The sequence below is a fragment of the Microcaecilia unicolor genome, chromosome 1 (genome assembly GCF_901765095.1).
Source record: "Microcaecilia unicolor chromosome 1, aMicUni1.1, whole genome shotgun sequence".
Classification (NCBI taxonomy): Eukaryota; Metazoa; Chordata; class Amphibia; order Gymnophiona; family Siphonopidae; genus Microcaecilia; species Microcaecilia unicolor.
This window is the reverse complement of record NC_044031.1, coordinates 728,806,257-728,819,667: the sequence shown is the minus strand read 5'-3', so window position 1 is coordinate 728,819,667 and position 13,411 is coordinate 728,806,257. Positions and strand designations below refer to the sequence as shown.

The following is a 13,411-nucleotide window of genomic DNA, read 5'->3' as shown; positions in this document are numbered from 1 at the left end:
TGAAACTAGAGCAGGCTTTCTCATCTCTCTCCACATCCTGACAGATCTTCCCCTCACTTCCCTTCAGTCACAGTCCGTCCCAAGTTGCTTCTCCCCATTTCTTACATCATCCTCAGCCTCCATAGAAGTGGGGATGGCCCACCCCATATAACTCCACAGTCCACACACCCTTCTTCCCGTCTCCATAATCCGTCGTTCGCTTTGGTAAAGAGAGACGTGCCCCTCTCCTCCAGAGCTGAGCAGACAAGCGTAGGAGCCAACTCTGTGGGTGCTTGAGCACCCTCAATATTGAGAAAATTCCTTGTTTATGTCCAGGGAAGGGTTATTTCTACTGGATTTAGCACCCCCAATAATTCTGAAAAGTTGGCTCCTATGCTTCCCTCACCGGTGACTGTTTTGTCTGTATTATTTAGATTGTAAGCTCTTTTGAGCAGGGACTGTCTCTTTGTATCAGGTGTTCAGCGCTACGTGCGTCTGGTAGCGCTATACAAATGCTAATAATAATAATAATAATTGTGAACTGCTCTGTCTACTTCAGAAAGGGCTGTATAGTAAATCTAATAAACGATAACTGAGCTCCAGGAGGGCGATTTCATTTTCAACCCACACTTGCATTTTTATCCAGCCTACCTGGACGCATTATGGGATCAATAGTCAGAAACAGGGACTCTAAATCCCACACTGCTCTGGAAAGTAAGTTCAGAACCAGGACTGGCCAAAGAATTGCCTTCATGAAACTGGGTAACTTGGCAGCTCTGCTCTGGTCTGCCCTATTCTCTATTGAGGAGGCTTTTTCAACCCAGTCAACTCTCTCCCTCTTTTATTGATTGACTAGTAAAAAAGGCCCGTTTCTCAAAAAAATGAAACGGGCGCTAGCAAGGCTATCTTGTAATGGTGCTTGTTTTTAAGGCTCTTGTTGAAGCGACTTCTCTCTCCCCTGCTCTCCCCTCCATGTTCATTGTCCAGCGATTCTTACCTCCCCTCCCATCCCCTCCGTATCCCGCGATTCTGACCTCCCCTACATGTGCAGCGATTCTCCTGTGCCCTGCCGTTCCCTCCGTTTCCAGCGATCCTCCTCTGCCCTGCCGTCCCCTCCGTGTCCCGCAATTCTGGCCTGTCCTCCATGTCCAGCAATTCTCCTCTGCCCTGCCCTGCCCTCCCCTCCCCTTGGTGTCCCGCGATTCTGGCCTCCCCTCCATGTCCAGTGATTCTCCTCTGCACTGCCCTCCCCTTGGTGTCCCGCGATTCTGGCCTGTCCTCCATGTCCAGCGATTCTCCTCTGCCCTGCCCTCCCCTTGGTGTCCCGCGATTCTGGCCTGCCCTCCATGTCCAGCGATTGTCCTCTACTCTGCCCTTTCCTCTGTGTCCTGTGATTCTCTCCTCCCATCCCCTCCATGTCCAGTGATTCTCTTCTACCCTGCCCTCCCATCCGTTTCCTGCGATTCTCTCCTTCCATCCCATCCATGTCCATCGATTCTCCTCTGCCCTTGCCTCCCCTCCATGTCCAGCGATTCTCCTCTGCCCTGCCCTCCCTTCCGTGTCCCGCAATTCTCCCCTCGCCTCCCATCCCCTCCATATCCAGCGATTCTCCTCTGCCCTGCCCTCCCATCCATGTCCCGTGATTCTCTCCTCTCATCCCATCCATGTCGATTCTCCTCTGCCCTGCCCTCCCCTCGATGTCCCTCGATTCTGTCCTCCCCTCCATGTCCAGCGTTCTGTTGCCTTCACTTGTCTTGCTTGCGTTCGTAACATCCTGACGTCAGCTCACCTCCAGTGTTCCCTTCCCTCTCGCTGTTCCGCCTTCTGATGTCATTTCGTCTTTACGTGAGGGTGGGACAGTGAGAGGGAATGGAACGCTGGAGGCTTGCTGACATCAGGATGTTACGAACCCAGCCAGCCAGCCATGGAACGTTGACGGTACAAATGATTTATTGATTGATTGGGATTTATTAACCGCCTTTATGAAGAGATTCACCTAAGGTGGTGTACAGCAGTCACAGGTTAACATAAAACTTACAATTTTTGTTAATAGCATAACAATAGTAAAATCAGCAAGTATAATACAATGAATGAGGTAAACTTGAAAACAGTAAATTGAAACCTAATAATAGGACTACCATGAAACAGGATCAAAAATATACACATTTAACAGCACTAAAATTCAAATAACAGAGATATAATAGATATCAGCATAATGCAAATGAAATATCTAATAAGTACACAATTAGAACATTCAAATAACATTGCTATGATACTAATGCTTTTCTACAATACAGCTTACCATATACAGTGGGGGAAATAAGTATTTGATCCCTTGCTGATTTTGTAAGTTTGCCCACTGACAAAGACATGAGCAGCCCATAATTGAAGGGTAGGTTATTGGTAACAGTGAGAGATAGCACATCACAAATTAAATCCGGAAAATCACATTGTGGAAAGTATATGAATTTATTTGCATTCTGCAGAGGGAAATAAGTATTTAATCCCTCTGGCAAACAAGACCTAATACTTGGTGGCAAAACCCTTGTTGGCAAGCACAGCGGTCAGACGTCTTCTGTAGTTGATGATGAGGTTTGCACACATGTCAGGAGGAATTTTGGTCCACTCCTCTTTGCAGATCATCTCTAAATCATTAAGAGTTCTGGGCTGTCGCTTGGCAACTCGCATCTTCAGCTCCCTCCATAAGTTTTCAATGGGATTAAGGTCTGGTGACTGGCTAGGCCACTCCATGACCCTAATGTGCTTCTTCCTGAGCCACTCCTTTGTTGCCTTGGCTGTATGTTTTGGGTCATTGTCGTGCTGGAAGACCCAGCCACGACCCATTTTTAAGGCCCTGGCGGAGGGAAGGAGGTTGTCACTCAGAATTGTACGGTACATGGCCCCATCCATTCTCCCATTGATGCGGTGAAGTAGTCCTGTGCCCTTAGCAGAGAAACACCCCCAAAACATAACATTTCCACCTCCATGCTTGACAGTGGGGATGGTGTTCTTTGGGTCATAGGCAGCATTTCTCTTCCTCCAAACACGGCGAGTTGAGTTCATGCCAAAGAGCTCAATTTTTGTCTCATCTGACCACAGCACCTTCTCCCAATCACTCTCGGCATCATCCAGGTGTTCACTGGCAAACTTCAGACGGGCCGTCACATGTGCCTTCCGGAGCAGGGGGACCTTGCGGGCACTGCAGGATTGCAATCCGTTATGTCGTAATGTGTTACCAATGGTTTTCGTGGTGACAGTGGTCCCAGCTGCCTTGAGATCATTGACAAGTTCCCCCCTTGTAGTTGTAGGCTGATTTCTAACCTTCCTCATGATCAAGGATACCCCACGAGGTGAGATTTTGCGTGAAGCCCCAGATCTTTGTCGATTGACAGTCATTTTGTACTTCTTCCATTTTCTTACTATGGCACCAACAGTTGTCTCCTTCTCGCCCAGCGTCTTACTGATGGTTTTGTAGCCCATTCCAGCCTTGTGCAGGTGTATGATCTTGTCCCTGACATCCTTAGACAGCTCCTTGCTCTTGGCCATTTTGTAGAGGTTAGAGTCTGACTGATTCACTGAGTCTGTGGACAGGTGTCTTTCATACAGGTGACCATTGCCGACAGCTGTCTGTCATGCAGGTAACGAGTTGATTTGGAGCATCTACCTGGTCTGTAGGGGCCAGATCTCTTACTGGTTGGTGGGGGATCAAATACTTATTTCCCTCTGCAGAATGCAAATAAATTCATATACTTTCCACAATGTGATTTTCCGGATTTAATTTGTGATGTGCAATCTCTCACTGTTACCAATAACCTACCCTTCAATTATGGGCTGCTCATGTCTTTGTCAGTGGGCAAACTTACAAAATCAGCAAGGGATCAAATACTTATTTCCCCCACTGTAGCTGAGGGGTCAAGTGCAGATATTTAAATGGGGACAAGATGGCTGCAGGGGCGTAGCCAGACAATAGATTTTGGGTGGGCCTGGGCAAGAAGTGGGTGGACACCAAGTGTTCTCCCCTCCCCACCACCAACACCACCACCACCACCAAAAAAATATGTCAGCTGGCAGGAAAATGCTTCTTTCCACTTTGGGAGTCTGAAGCAGGCATGCACTGAAAACTGAGCATGCGCAGGTGCCAGTATCATGGAGAGTAGCATTTTCATTGCCATCAGAGGGAATTCTTCAGGTGGCGGAGTTTGGGATCCCTACCAGCTACCACTAAACGTGTGCTACTGTTGGGTGGGCCTGAGCCCTAAGTGGGTGGGCCCTGGCCCACCCAGGCCCACCTGTGGCTACGCCACTGGACGGCTGGTACACAGTCAGTTGGGATAAATAGATGGGCAACTAAAGACAAGTTCTTTATACTGTTAAACAAGATATAAGGAACTGATCTAAGTTACAGTGTGGGTAGCAAGCTAGTCCAGGTGCGGAATGAGTGTATAGACAACAGGGCTTTTTTTTGAGGGGGTACTTGAGGGTACTGAGTTCCAGCACCTTTTCCATTGTCTGCTAAAATTGACCCATGGTCCCCAAGTTTTAATGAAAGATCTCAGGCTCTATACACCAATTCTGCCTTGTCATAGATTCTGTGACTAGTTGCAGGGGGCCTGGCTATTGTGGGGTGGGTCCATCAGTGATCACCCAACCCCTGATGGGTGGCCTGGCATTTGAGTACTGGCACCTTTTTCGCTAGAAAAAACACTGATAGTCACCCTATGTATTAAAGGCTTGGGAGAAGAGTCATGCTTTTACCTCCTTCTTGAAGTATAGGTAGTCTCTAGTTATGTCAGATATCCTTCATTATTCACCCTCCCCTGTGGTAAAGACGCCTGTCTCATGCCACTCTTCCATTCCCTTCCTCACTTCTTCATAGTCTGCCTTCCCTCTGGTAAAGAGGTCCATCTGTGTAAGTTGTTGGTGAGGCCCTATCTGGAGTATTGTGTTCAGTTTTGGAGGCCGTATCTTGCTAAGGACGTAAAAAGAATCGAAGCAGTGAAAAGAAAAGCTACGAGAATGGTATGGGATTTGCGTTACAAGACTTACGAGGAGAGACTTGCTGCCTGAAGTGCAGTGCACCACTAAAAACTGCTCCAGAGACCTGCATACTGTCAAGGAGCTGGGTATGACATTTGAGGCTGGCATACAGGCTGGCAAAAAAAGTTTTAGGTTTTTTTTTTGGGTGGGAGGGGGTTGGTGACCACTGGGGGAGTAAGGGGAGATGATCCCCGCTTCCCTCCGCTGGTCATCTGGTCAGTTGGGGCACTTTTTCCAAACTTGGTCCTAAAAATAAATGGACCAAGTCCGGCCGGCGAAATGCTCGTTCGAGCCGGCCTCTTTTTTTCCATTATAAGGCGAAGCTGGCCATCTTGTACCCACACTCCTGCCCCGCCCCTCGTCCCGCCTTCACTACCCTACCAACATGCCCCCTTGTAGGTTGGCCGGCGCCAAGACGAAAGAGCAGTTGAAGCCGGCCAAAATCGGCTTTCGATAATACCAATTTGGCCGGGATCAGGAGATTGCCGGCGATCTCCCGATTTGTGTCGGAAGTTCGCCGGCGATCCCTTTCAAAAATGAGCTTGATAGCCATTTTTGAAATAGCAAAACATCTTTTTTTTTTTTTAAATGTCCACATGCTAGATGTGTTTGTGTTCGCTGCATTTATCTTTTTGGTCCATTTTCAGAAAAAAAGGTCTAAGTACAAAAAGTCAGCATTCTCAGTAGACTGATCACACAGACATTCTAGGAGAGCAGTGGGGCACCCTAGGAGGCACTCCTGTGGGCTTCATATAAAAGCTCCCAGGTACACATCTCGCTGTTGCTCCATTATCTTGTCTGCTGAGCCCTTCAAAACCAACCCAAAACCCACTACCCCCAACTGTACACCACTACAATAGCCTATATGTAGATGCAGTGGGTTTCTGGTGAATTGTGGTGGAATGTGTCAGCTCTCCTTAATCGTAACAGGAAGAGTGGGATATGGGCCTGGATCCCCTTCTCTACAGTGAGTGCATTGCACCGACCACTAGGCTACTCCAGGGACCTGCTTGCTGCACTGATAGGACTGGCTATAACATCTGAGGTTGTCATAGAGGCTGGTATGTACTGTTTCTTTTACATATTTGGGGGTTGAGAGGGGGTCAGTGACCACTGGGGGAGTAAGGGGAAGTCATTCCTTTATTCCTTCAGTGGTCATCTTGTCATTTAGAGCAGTTTTTTTAAAAAAGGCTTAGTCGTTATTAAACAGGTGTAGTTCAAAACATCTTAGTTTTAGTCCTGGACATTTTCGTTTTGTTCCATTATGGCTAAAAAATGTCCAGGTCTTAGGAATGCCTAAATCCAGCCCTTAACACCCCTCAACATGCCCCCTTGAGATTCGGATGCACTGCAGACGAACTGCATAGAAAAACATCTGGAAAATGGGTTTAGAATACATATTATATAGAGCAAAGTATATATATATATATATATATATAGCTGTTTTATGCCACTTTTTAGAAGTTTTTCTCTTTTGAAAATGAGCCCCCATCGAAAAACTGTGACATGATATTTATTTATTTATTTATTGAGATTTCTTTACCGCCTTTTTGAAGAAATTCACTCAAGGTGGTGTACAGTATTCATTAAAATGAAATGCACATTTACATTCACATGGATATTGTATTTCTAACAACATAAAATGGAGCTGTTTCCCTAAACATTTGAGCAGATCAGTTCATTGGAATCAGAAACATTTAGCTCCATACTGGTCTTTGATTTTTTTCTGGTGAGCTTCGCATTAGATTTCACGTATTTGTCTTTGTTATGAATGACTTGGATGTACTGGTCTGTGCTGCTGTTTTGTTGGTCGCTGCTGGAGCCAATTGAGACAGAGTCTGACTCGGTTAAAGATGGCTCTTGCTTATGTTTTGATTTGGCTTTTAAATGTTGCTGTACATAGTAATCATCCAGTTCAACGTTCTTCGCGTTTGACCTTTTGTGAGCATGTGGTCTGTCTAATTCCAGCTCAAAGCCATCTTCCCATGATTTGTACTGCATTTTTGCTAGATCTCTGCTAGTTAAAATGTGACTGTCAACGCGATCTCCAATGTAGAAACGAGGTGGCCGAAGGTCCGAAAGGGAGCGAGGGCGATGGGATCGATTTATCTGATCTCTCCTTAGCTCCTCCTCTTCCTCTTCTTCATCACTATATTGAGGCGAATATGAGCGATGGGGAGTTCGCACTATATATCTTCTGACATTCCTTGGATACAACTCAACTATATCAGCTGAATCATCCACCCTAAAATGTCGTGGTAGGCGGGAGGTTGAGCGAAGCAGCTTCTTGCGGGATTCATGCTCATTAACGATAAAGTACCTTGTATGTGGTCGTCGACCTACAAAACTCTGAGCTCCTGCTCCCAGGCTATCAGGAATTACTTGCTTAATACCTTTTCTGAACAGAGGATCAGAGTGAACATCTTCTACCCTCCTCTTGATAGCCATCGGGGTGTGAATTTTGGTTCTACACGTATCATTTGTGCTTCCCAGTATGACACCTGGATGCCTGCAAAAAAAAAAAAAGCAGTGGGAATACAGCATTCATGATGGTAAAAGAAATAAACATTTCAGAACTCAGACTGAAACATAAATCCATGCATGGAAAGGATATTTACAGGTGGATATTCCATCGTGTGAGGGAGTCTATAGCAGTGGCGTACCAAGGGGGGGGGGGGGGGCGGTGGGGGCGGTCTGCCCCGGGTGCACGCCGCTGGGGGGGGGGGGGGGGGGTGCCGCACGCCTGTCAACTCTTCGTTTTCATGCTCCCTTTGCCCCGGAACAGGTTACTTCCTGTTCTGGGGCAGAGGAAGCATGAAAACGAAGAGCCGGCAGGCGCGCGGTACCCCCCCCCCCAGCGGTGTGCACCCGGGGGGTTCTTTCGCCGGGGGGGGGGGCATCACACTGTTCTGGGGGCGGGGCGCATCGGCGATCCGCCCCGGGTGTCAGCCCCCCTAGGAACGCCACTGGTCTATAGGAAGTTACTGCTCCCCCTTAACAGCACTTCCTCACAGTCACAGATCCACCTTAAAAGTCAGGCTACAGAGCAGGGAGCACATGCCTCAGCAGGAGGAGAGAAGGGAGGACATGGTCAAAGCAGAATAAAAACCCCTCAATCTGGGAGAGTACATCTTAGTCAGGGAGGCCCAGAGGAGAGGATTGAAACCCTGCAGCATATGTCTCCACTGTGTACATGCAAGTTACAGAAGCTCCACTCAGTTTATCTTGGAACTCTACTGAAACTGTAACTTGGGAACTTGGGGCCAAGCCTGGCCCAATTGTGCTGAATTTTGAAAGACAGAACTTTAACACTGGGACTCCAGGCCAGAGACAAGCTGTTTGTGCTGCCTTTTGAGAAATAGAGTAGTGCATGCTGTGGGCTATGGGCGAGAATTTATGAATACAAAGACTGATTTTGTGTTTATTTCCTCCTGACTTATGAAGGGAACCCATCACCCATTTCCCTTCACATAAATAAATTGTTTTATTTCACATTTAAACCTCTGTGTGGTTTATCAAGGCTCCAGGGCCTGCCCTTGCTCGTGTTGCTACACACGACAAGACACATCTTACTGTCAATCCTGTTGACCCATTCGCATGTTAAACCAAGATGATCCCAAAGTGCTTGGAAAGCTATTCTACTCCAAATTGTAACACAAGTGTCACACCATTAGAAGGATTCTGATAATCACAGGATTCTGCCATGACATATTTCTGTGTAGTATTTTGACAGTGGTTGGTTTGATTTCTTACATACAGCTCAGTAAAAACATAAGATAATCAGGATTTTCAGAATGACCTTGCAGGGAAGGTGATGGAGGCAATAACAGATATGGTGTTCAAGAAAGCCTGGGATCCACTGTATTTTGTTGCAAGGGATGGCCAATTCTGGTCCTTGAGAGCTACACACAAGTCTGGGTTTCAGGATACCACAGAGAAAATGCATGATCTATTTTTGCATTCACTGCCTCTGTTGTATTCAAGTATATCTCATACATGTTCATAGAGGCCAATATTCAGACCGCATAAGACAGCCCAGCTAACTCCCGCAGTTGGCGGCGAAACCGCAAATTCAATGCTAGGCCATATCTGTTGACCGGCATTGAATTTACGGGGTTTTTTTGGCCGCTATGAACATAGCTGGTTAAGCCGATATTCATCGGGTTACTGGCTATGTTATAGCGGCCAAAGATAGACCTGCTATTTATGGGGGTCCATCTGGCTGCTAAAATTAGCCAGTCAGCCGATGAATATTGGTTCTAACCGGCACGTCACGCAACATAGGCGTTGACTGGGCTAATTGCTAAGTGCGAATATTCAACTGAGATAGCCAACTATCTTACGCTGAATATTAGCACTTAACCAGATTAAGGCTATTTAACTGACCAGGAGACATTCCTGGCTGGTTAAATAGTACTGGATATTGGTGGGATTGTGTTTTCAGGACATCCACAATGAAAATGTATGATCTATTTTTGCATGTATTGTTTCTGTTGTATTCAAGTAATACCCTGAAAACTAGTCGGCTTTGCAGCTCTTGAATACTGGAGATCAATGGCATATATTATAACGAGGGAAGATTAGATAGCCCTTATAGTCTTATTTACCACCATGTTGGCTGTATCTAGAACCCCTCAACATATGTGGCAGTGACATCGTTTATGGCTTAATTAAATCAAATATCAAATACATTCCTACCTATTTGGAATGTGCTCAGTTTTGTGCTTTTGTATACCGGGAATTGAAGGGCTTGGGGTTATGGTCACTGGCTTGGCATTCTCAGCATGAGGTACTGATTGTGAGATGGTTTGTATCCTGTTGCTTTTGCTCACTGGCGATTCGAAATTTATTACACTGCCATTCTTTCTGGGTGTTGAGGAACGAACTGAAGACTCCTGGCTCGTTATGTCACTCTCCTGCTCCGGTCTTTTATCATTGCCTTCGAGGTTTTTGAATCTGGCTAAAAGGGCAAGAAAATATTGGTAGTATACAAGAAAACCACCATTCTCAAGAAACCGAAAGACTACAAATTAGCCTACCTTGGAGTTTTGTAACTTCCTAAAAGGAATATGTAATTGAATTATGTGTCAACTAATGATGATAAAAATACATTTTTCTAATAAAAAAAAATCCACTAAAAGTGGGTCTAGCGTAATGTGGGAAGCCCTGGCTTGGGTCTCTGTGCTAATGATGTTTGATTATGTAATTGAGATGGTGCACTTAGCTCCTACTGTTAGCCCCTCCCATCTCAATTAACTTTTGCAAAGTGGTGGTAGGACTACTGCACATGTAGTGCATACCAAATCAACACTACCGCCTGGTTAATGCACCCACCTGGCAGTGATTTCAAAGTTGGTGCATGCTGTTTCTAGCAGCAGAAAATATTTTTCTATTTTCTACCGCAGGGGGCATTTCTGGCGGTAATTGGCAGCACAGCCACATATGCATGTGCTACATGAATACCATGTGTGTAGCGTGTGAGCCCTTACCACTAGGTGAATGGGTGGCGGTAAGGGCTCAGGCAGTAAATAGCTGTGTGCTACTTTTAATTCTCACGCACAGCCATTTACTGCTCCCATTTAAAAAAGCCTTTTTCCCCAGCTGCGGTAAAAAATGGCCCAGAGTGTACCAAAAACTCGCACCCGCACTATCACAGGCCATTTTGTTTTACTGCAGATTAGTAGAAGGAACCCTCAATTAGCTAACAAGCCAATCAGCACTGATAATTGCCAATTAACAAGCAATTATTGACACTAATTGGAATTAATTAGAATTTACATACACAACTTGCTAAGCGTATTCTATAAAGTGATGCACGTAAATTCTAATGCATGCTGCCGAAAAGGGGGCATAGCCATAGGCGTGGAATGGGTGGGTCATGGGCGTTTCTAAAAATGATGGGACCCTTTTACAAAGCGTCAGTAAGCCAAGCACGGGCGTTCCGCATGCTAAATTGGAACTACCGCCGCTCCAACGCAGCTGCCAGCTATAGTTCTGGCTCAAGCATGAGCCATTTTTGGCATGCTGTAAAAAAGGTTTTTCTAACGCAGCGCTAACCTGGTGATATTCAGGCACCTCAGTGGATGGTGGTAAGTGCATTGCCATGCAGTAAGAGTTAACTTGCTGCAATGCCATATTTTTTTTTTGGGGGGGGGGGGGGGGCTTTTTACCTGCTGAGGTAAAAAGGGCCACGGAGTGTGGGATAAACAGCTCCTGTTGCTACCACAAGGCCCTTTTCCCCACAGCTTGGTAAAAGGACCCCTATGTTAAACATAGTAAATGACGACAGATTAAAAGATCTGAATGGTCCATCCAGTCTGTCCAACAAGATAAACTCATTTTACATGGTATGTGTTATATATGTATACCCTTGTCCTTGCCTTTCTCAGGGCACAGACTATAGATGTCTGCCCAATACTGTTCTTGTACTAAGTTCTGAAGCTAACGTCGAAGCCCCTTAAAATTTACACTCCAGCCCATCCCTATCTATTCAGTCATGATCAGGGCGTAGACTCAGTGGTGATCCTAGGTCGACTGCCACCCGAGGTGGATCACCGCTGCGCACCCCCCCCAGGTGCAGCGGCGTCCGTTCCCTCAGGGTACAGCACGACACCCCCCCTGGTGCAATGACAGCCCCCTCCCCGGTGCATCAAGCCCCCCCCGGGTGTATTCTTGGCTGCTGGAGGGTGCAGAGAGTAGCAGGGCAGAGGGAGCAGGGAACCAGCGGAGCCGACAGGCGCGCGGCTGCTCTCTGCACCCTCCAGCAGCGTGCACCCGGGGCGGACCGCCCTGCCCTTGCTATGCCACTGCGTAGACTGTAGAAGTCTGCCCAGCTCCCATTTTGTTTCCCCAATTACCGGCGTCGCCACCCAATCTCCACTAAGATTCCATGGAACCATACCTTCTAAACCGGATTCCTTTGTGTTTATCCCACGCATGTTTGAATTCCATTACTGTTTTCATCTCCACCACTGGAGGGCATTCCACATATCCACCACCCTCTCCGTGAAAAAATACTTCCTGACATTACTCCTGAGTCTGCCCCCCTTCAAACTCAGTTCATGTCCTCTAGTTCTACCACCTTCCCGTCTCTGAAAAAGGTTCATTTGCGGATTAATACTTTTCAAATATTTGAACGTCTGTATCATGTCACTCCTGTTTCTCCTTTCCTCCAAGGTATATATGTTCAGGACAAGTCAGCAAGTCTCTCCTCGTACGGTTTGCAACGCAAATCCCATACCATTTTCTTAGCTTTTCTTTGCACCGCTTCCAGTCTTTTTACAATGACTTGTAGAGGGGCATCAACACCTCCGTTCTTCTGCTGGTTATACCCCTAGCATCCTTCTAGCCACGGCCGTCGCCTTGTCACATTGTTTCATCACCTTCATATTTTCCGACACCAACACCCCAAGGTCTCTCCTGAGTCAAGCTTACTAATCTCTTCCCTCCCATTCTGTATCTCTCTTTTGGGTTTCTACACCTCAAATGCATCACTCTGCACTTCTTGGCATTAAATTTTAACTATATACTTTTATCAGAAACCAAGTAAGGTAAAAATCTAAACAACTAAAAAAATAAAAACCAGTGGTGTAGGAAGGGGGGGGGAGGTGGGGCAGTCCGCCCCGGGTGCACGCCGCTGGGGGGGTGTCGGCTCTGCTGGTTCCCTGCTCCCTCTGCCCCGGAACAGGTTACTTCCTGTTCCGGGGCAGAGAGAGCAGGGAACCAGCGGAGCCGACGCAGCTCCCAGCGACGTGCACTCCGGGCGGAATGGCCCGCCTGCCCCGTTTTCTGTGGTAGTGGTAAGCCGACACGCCCCGGGTGTCAGCCGCCCTTGCTACAGCACTGATAAAAACTAAACTGAAACTACACAACATAAATGTTAATACTAGTGAAATGTGCTCAGTTTTTTTTGTTGTATTGCAAGAGACCCGAAGACTCGAGATAAGTACTGTGTATTTATAGATTGTCAGCTGACTCAGAAGCGCGGGAAGTCTTATAGATTGCCAATCTATTTCCCTATTCAGGCCACTAGATGTCACTGTATTCCACCTAAAAATAAGTTCTTGTTCCCTTTTCAATAGAATACGGGGTACATCACCACCCTGGGGCAAAAGAATTTCAATAAGCACAACGAATTTCAAATCTTGGGTTGTGTGGTGGGTTGATGCCCAGTGATCCACGAGAGGTGCCTCACGTTTATGATTCCTTAAATTGCTCAAATGCTCTCCTATCCTTTGTTTCACCCAATGTACCACTTGTCACATGGGCAAATAATACCGTAGACAACTTGGGCGGAATTACAATCCGTAGAATTTTTGAGAACGAAAGGTTTACCAGTTTTTGGATTGTTTAACATCGTGGTATGCCAGGCATACTGGCGATATACACATTGCCC

General features: G+C 46.6%; 1 protein-coding gene across 1 annotated transcript in view; it reads right to left on the bottom strand.

Moving 5' to 3' along the window:
- Positions 1-6,647: 6,647 nt before the first annotated feature.
- TMC3 (transmembrane channel like 3) overlaps positions 6,648-13,411 on the bottom strand; it is an 86,406-nt gene continuing 79,642 nt past the window's right edge. The window contains exons 21-22 of the mRNA XM_030192011.1: positions 9,715-9,976; positions 6,648-7,525 (exon numbers count right to left, since the gene is read on the bottom strand). Of these exons, the coding sequence (XP_030047871.1) occupies positions 6,673-7,525; positions 9,715-9,976 (1,115 nt within the window). The 3' untranslated portion in view covers positions 6,648-6,672. The remainder of the gene's footprint in view (positions 7,526-9,714; positions 9,977-13,411) is intronic.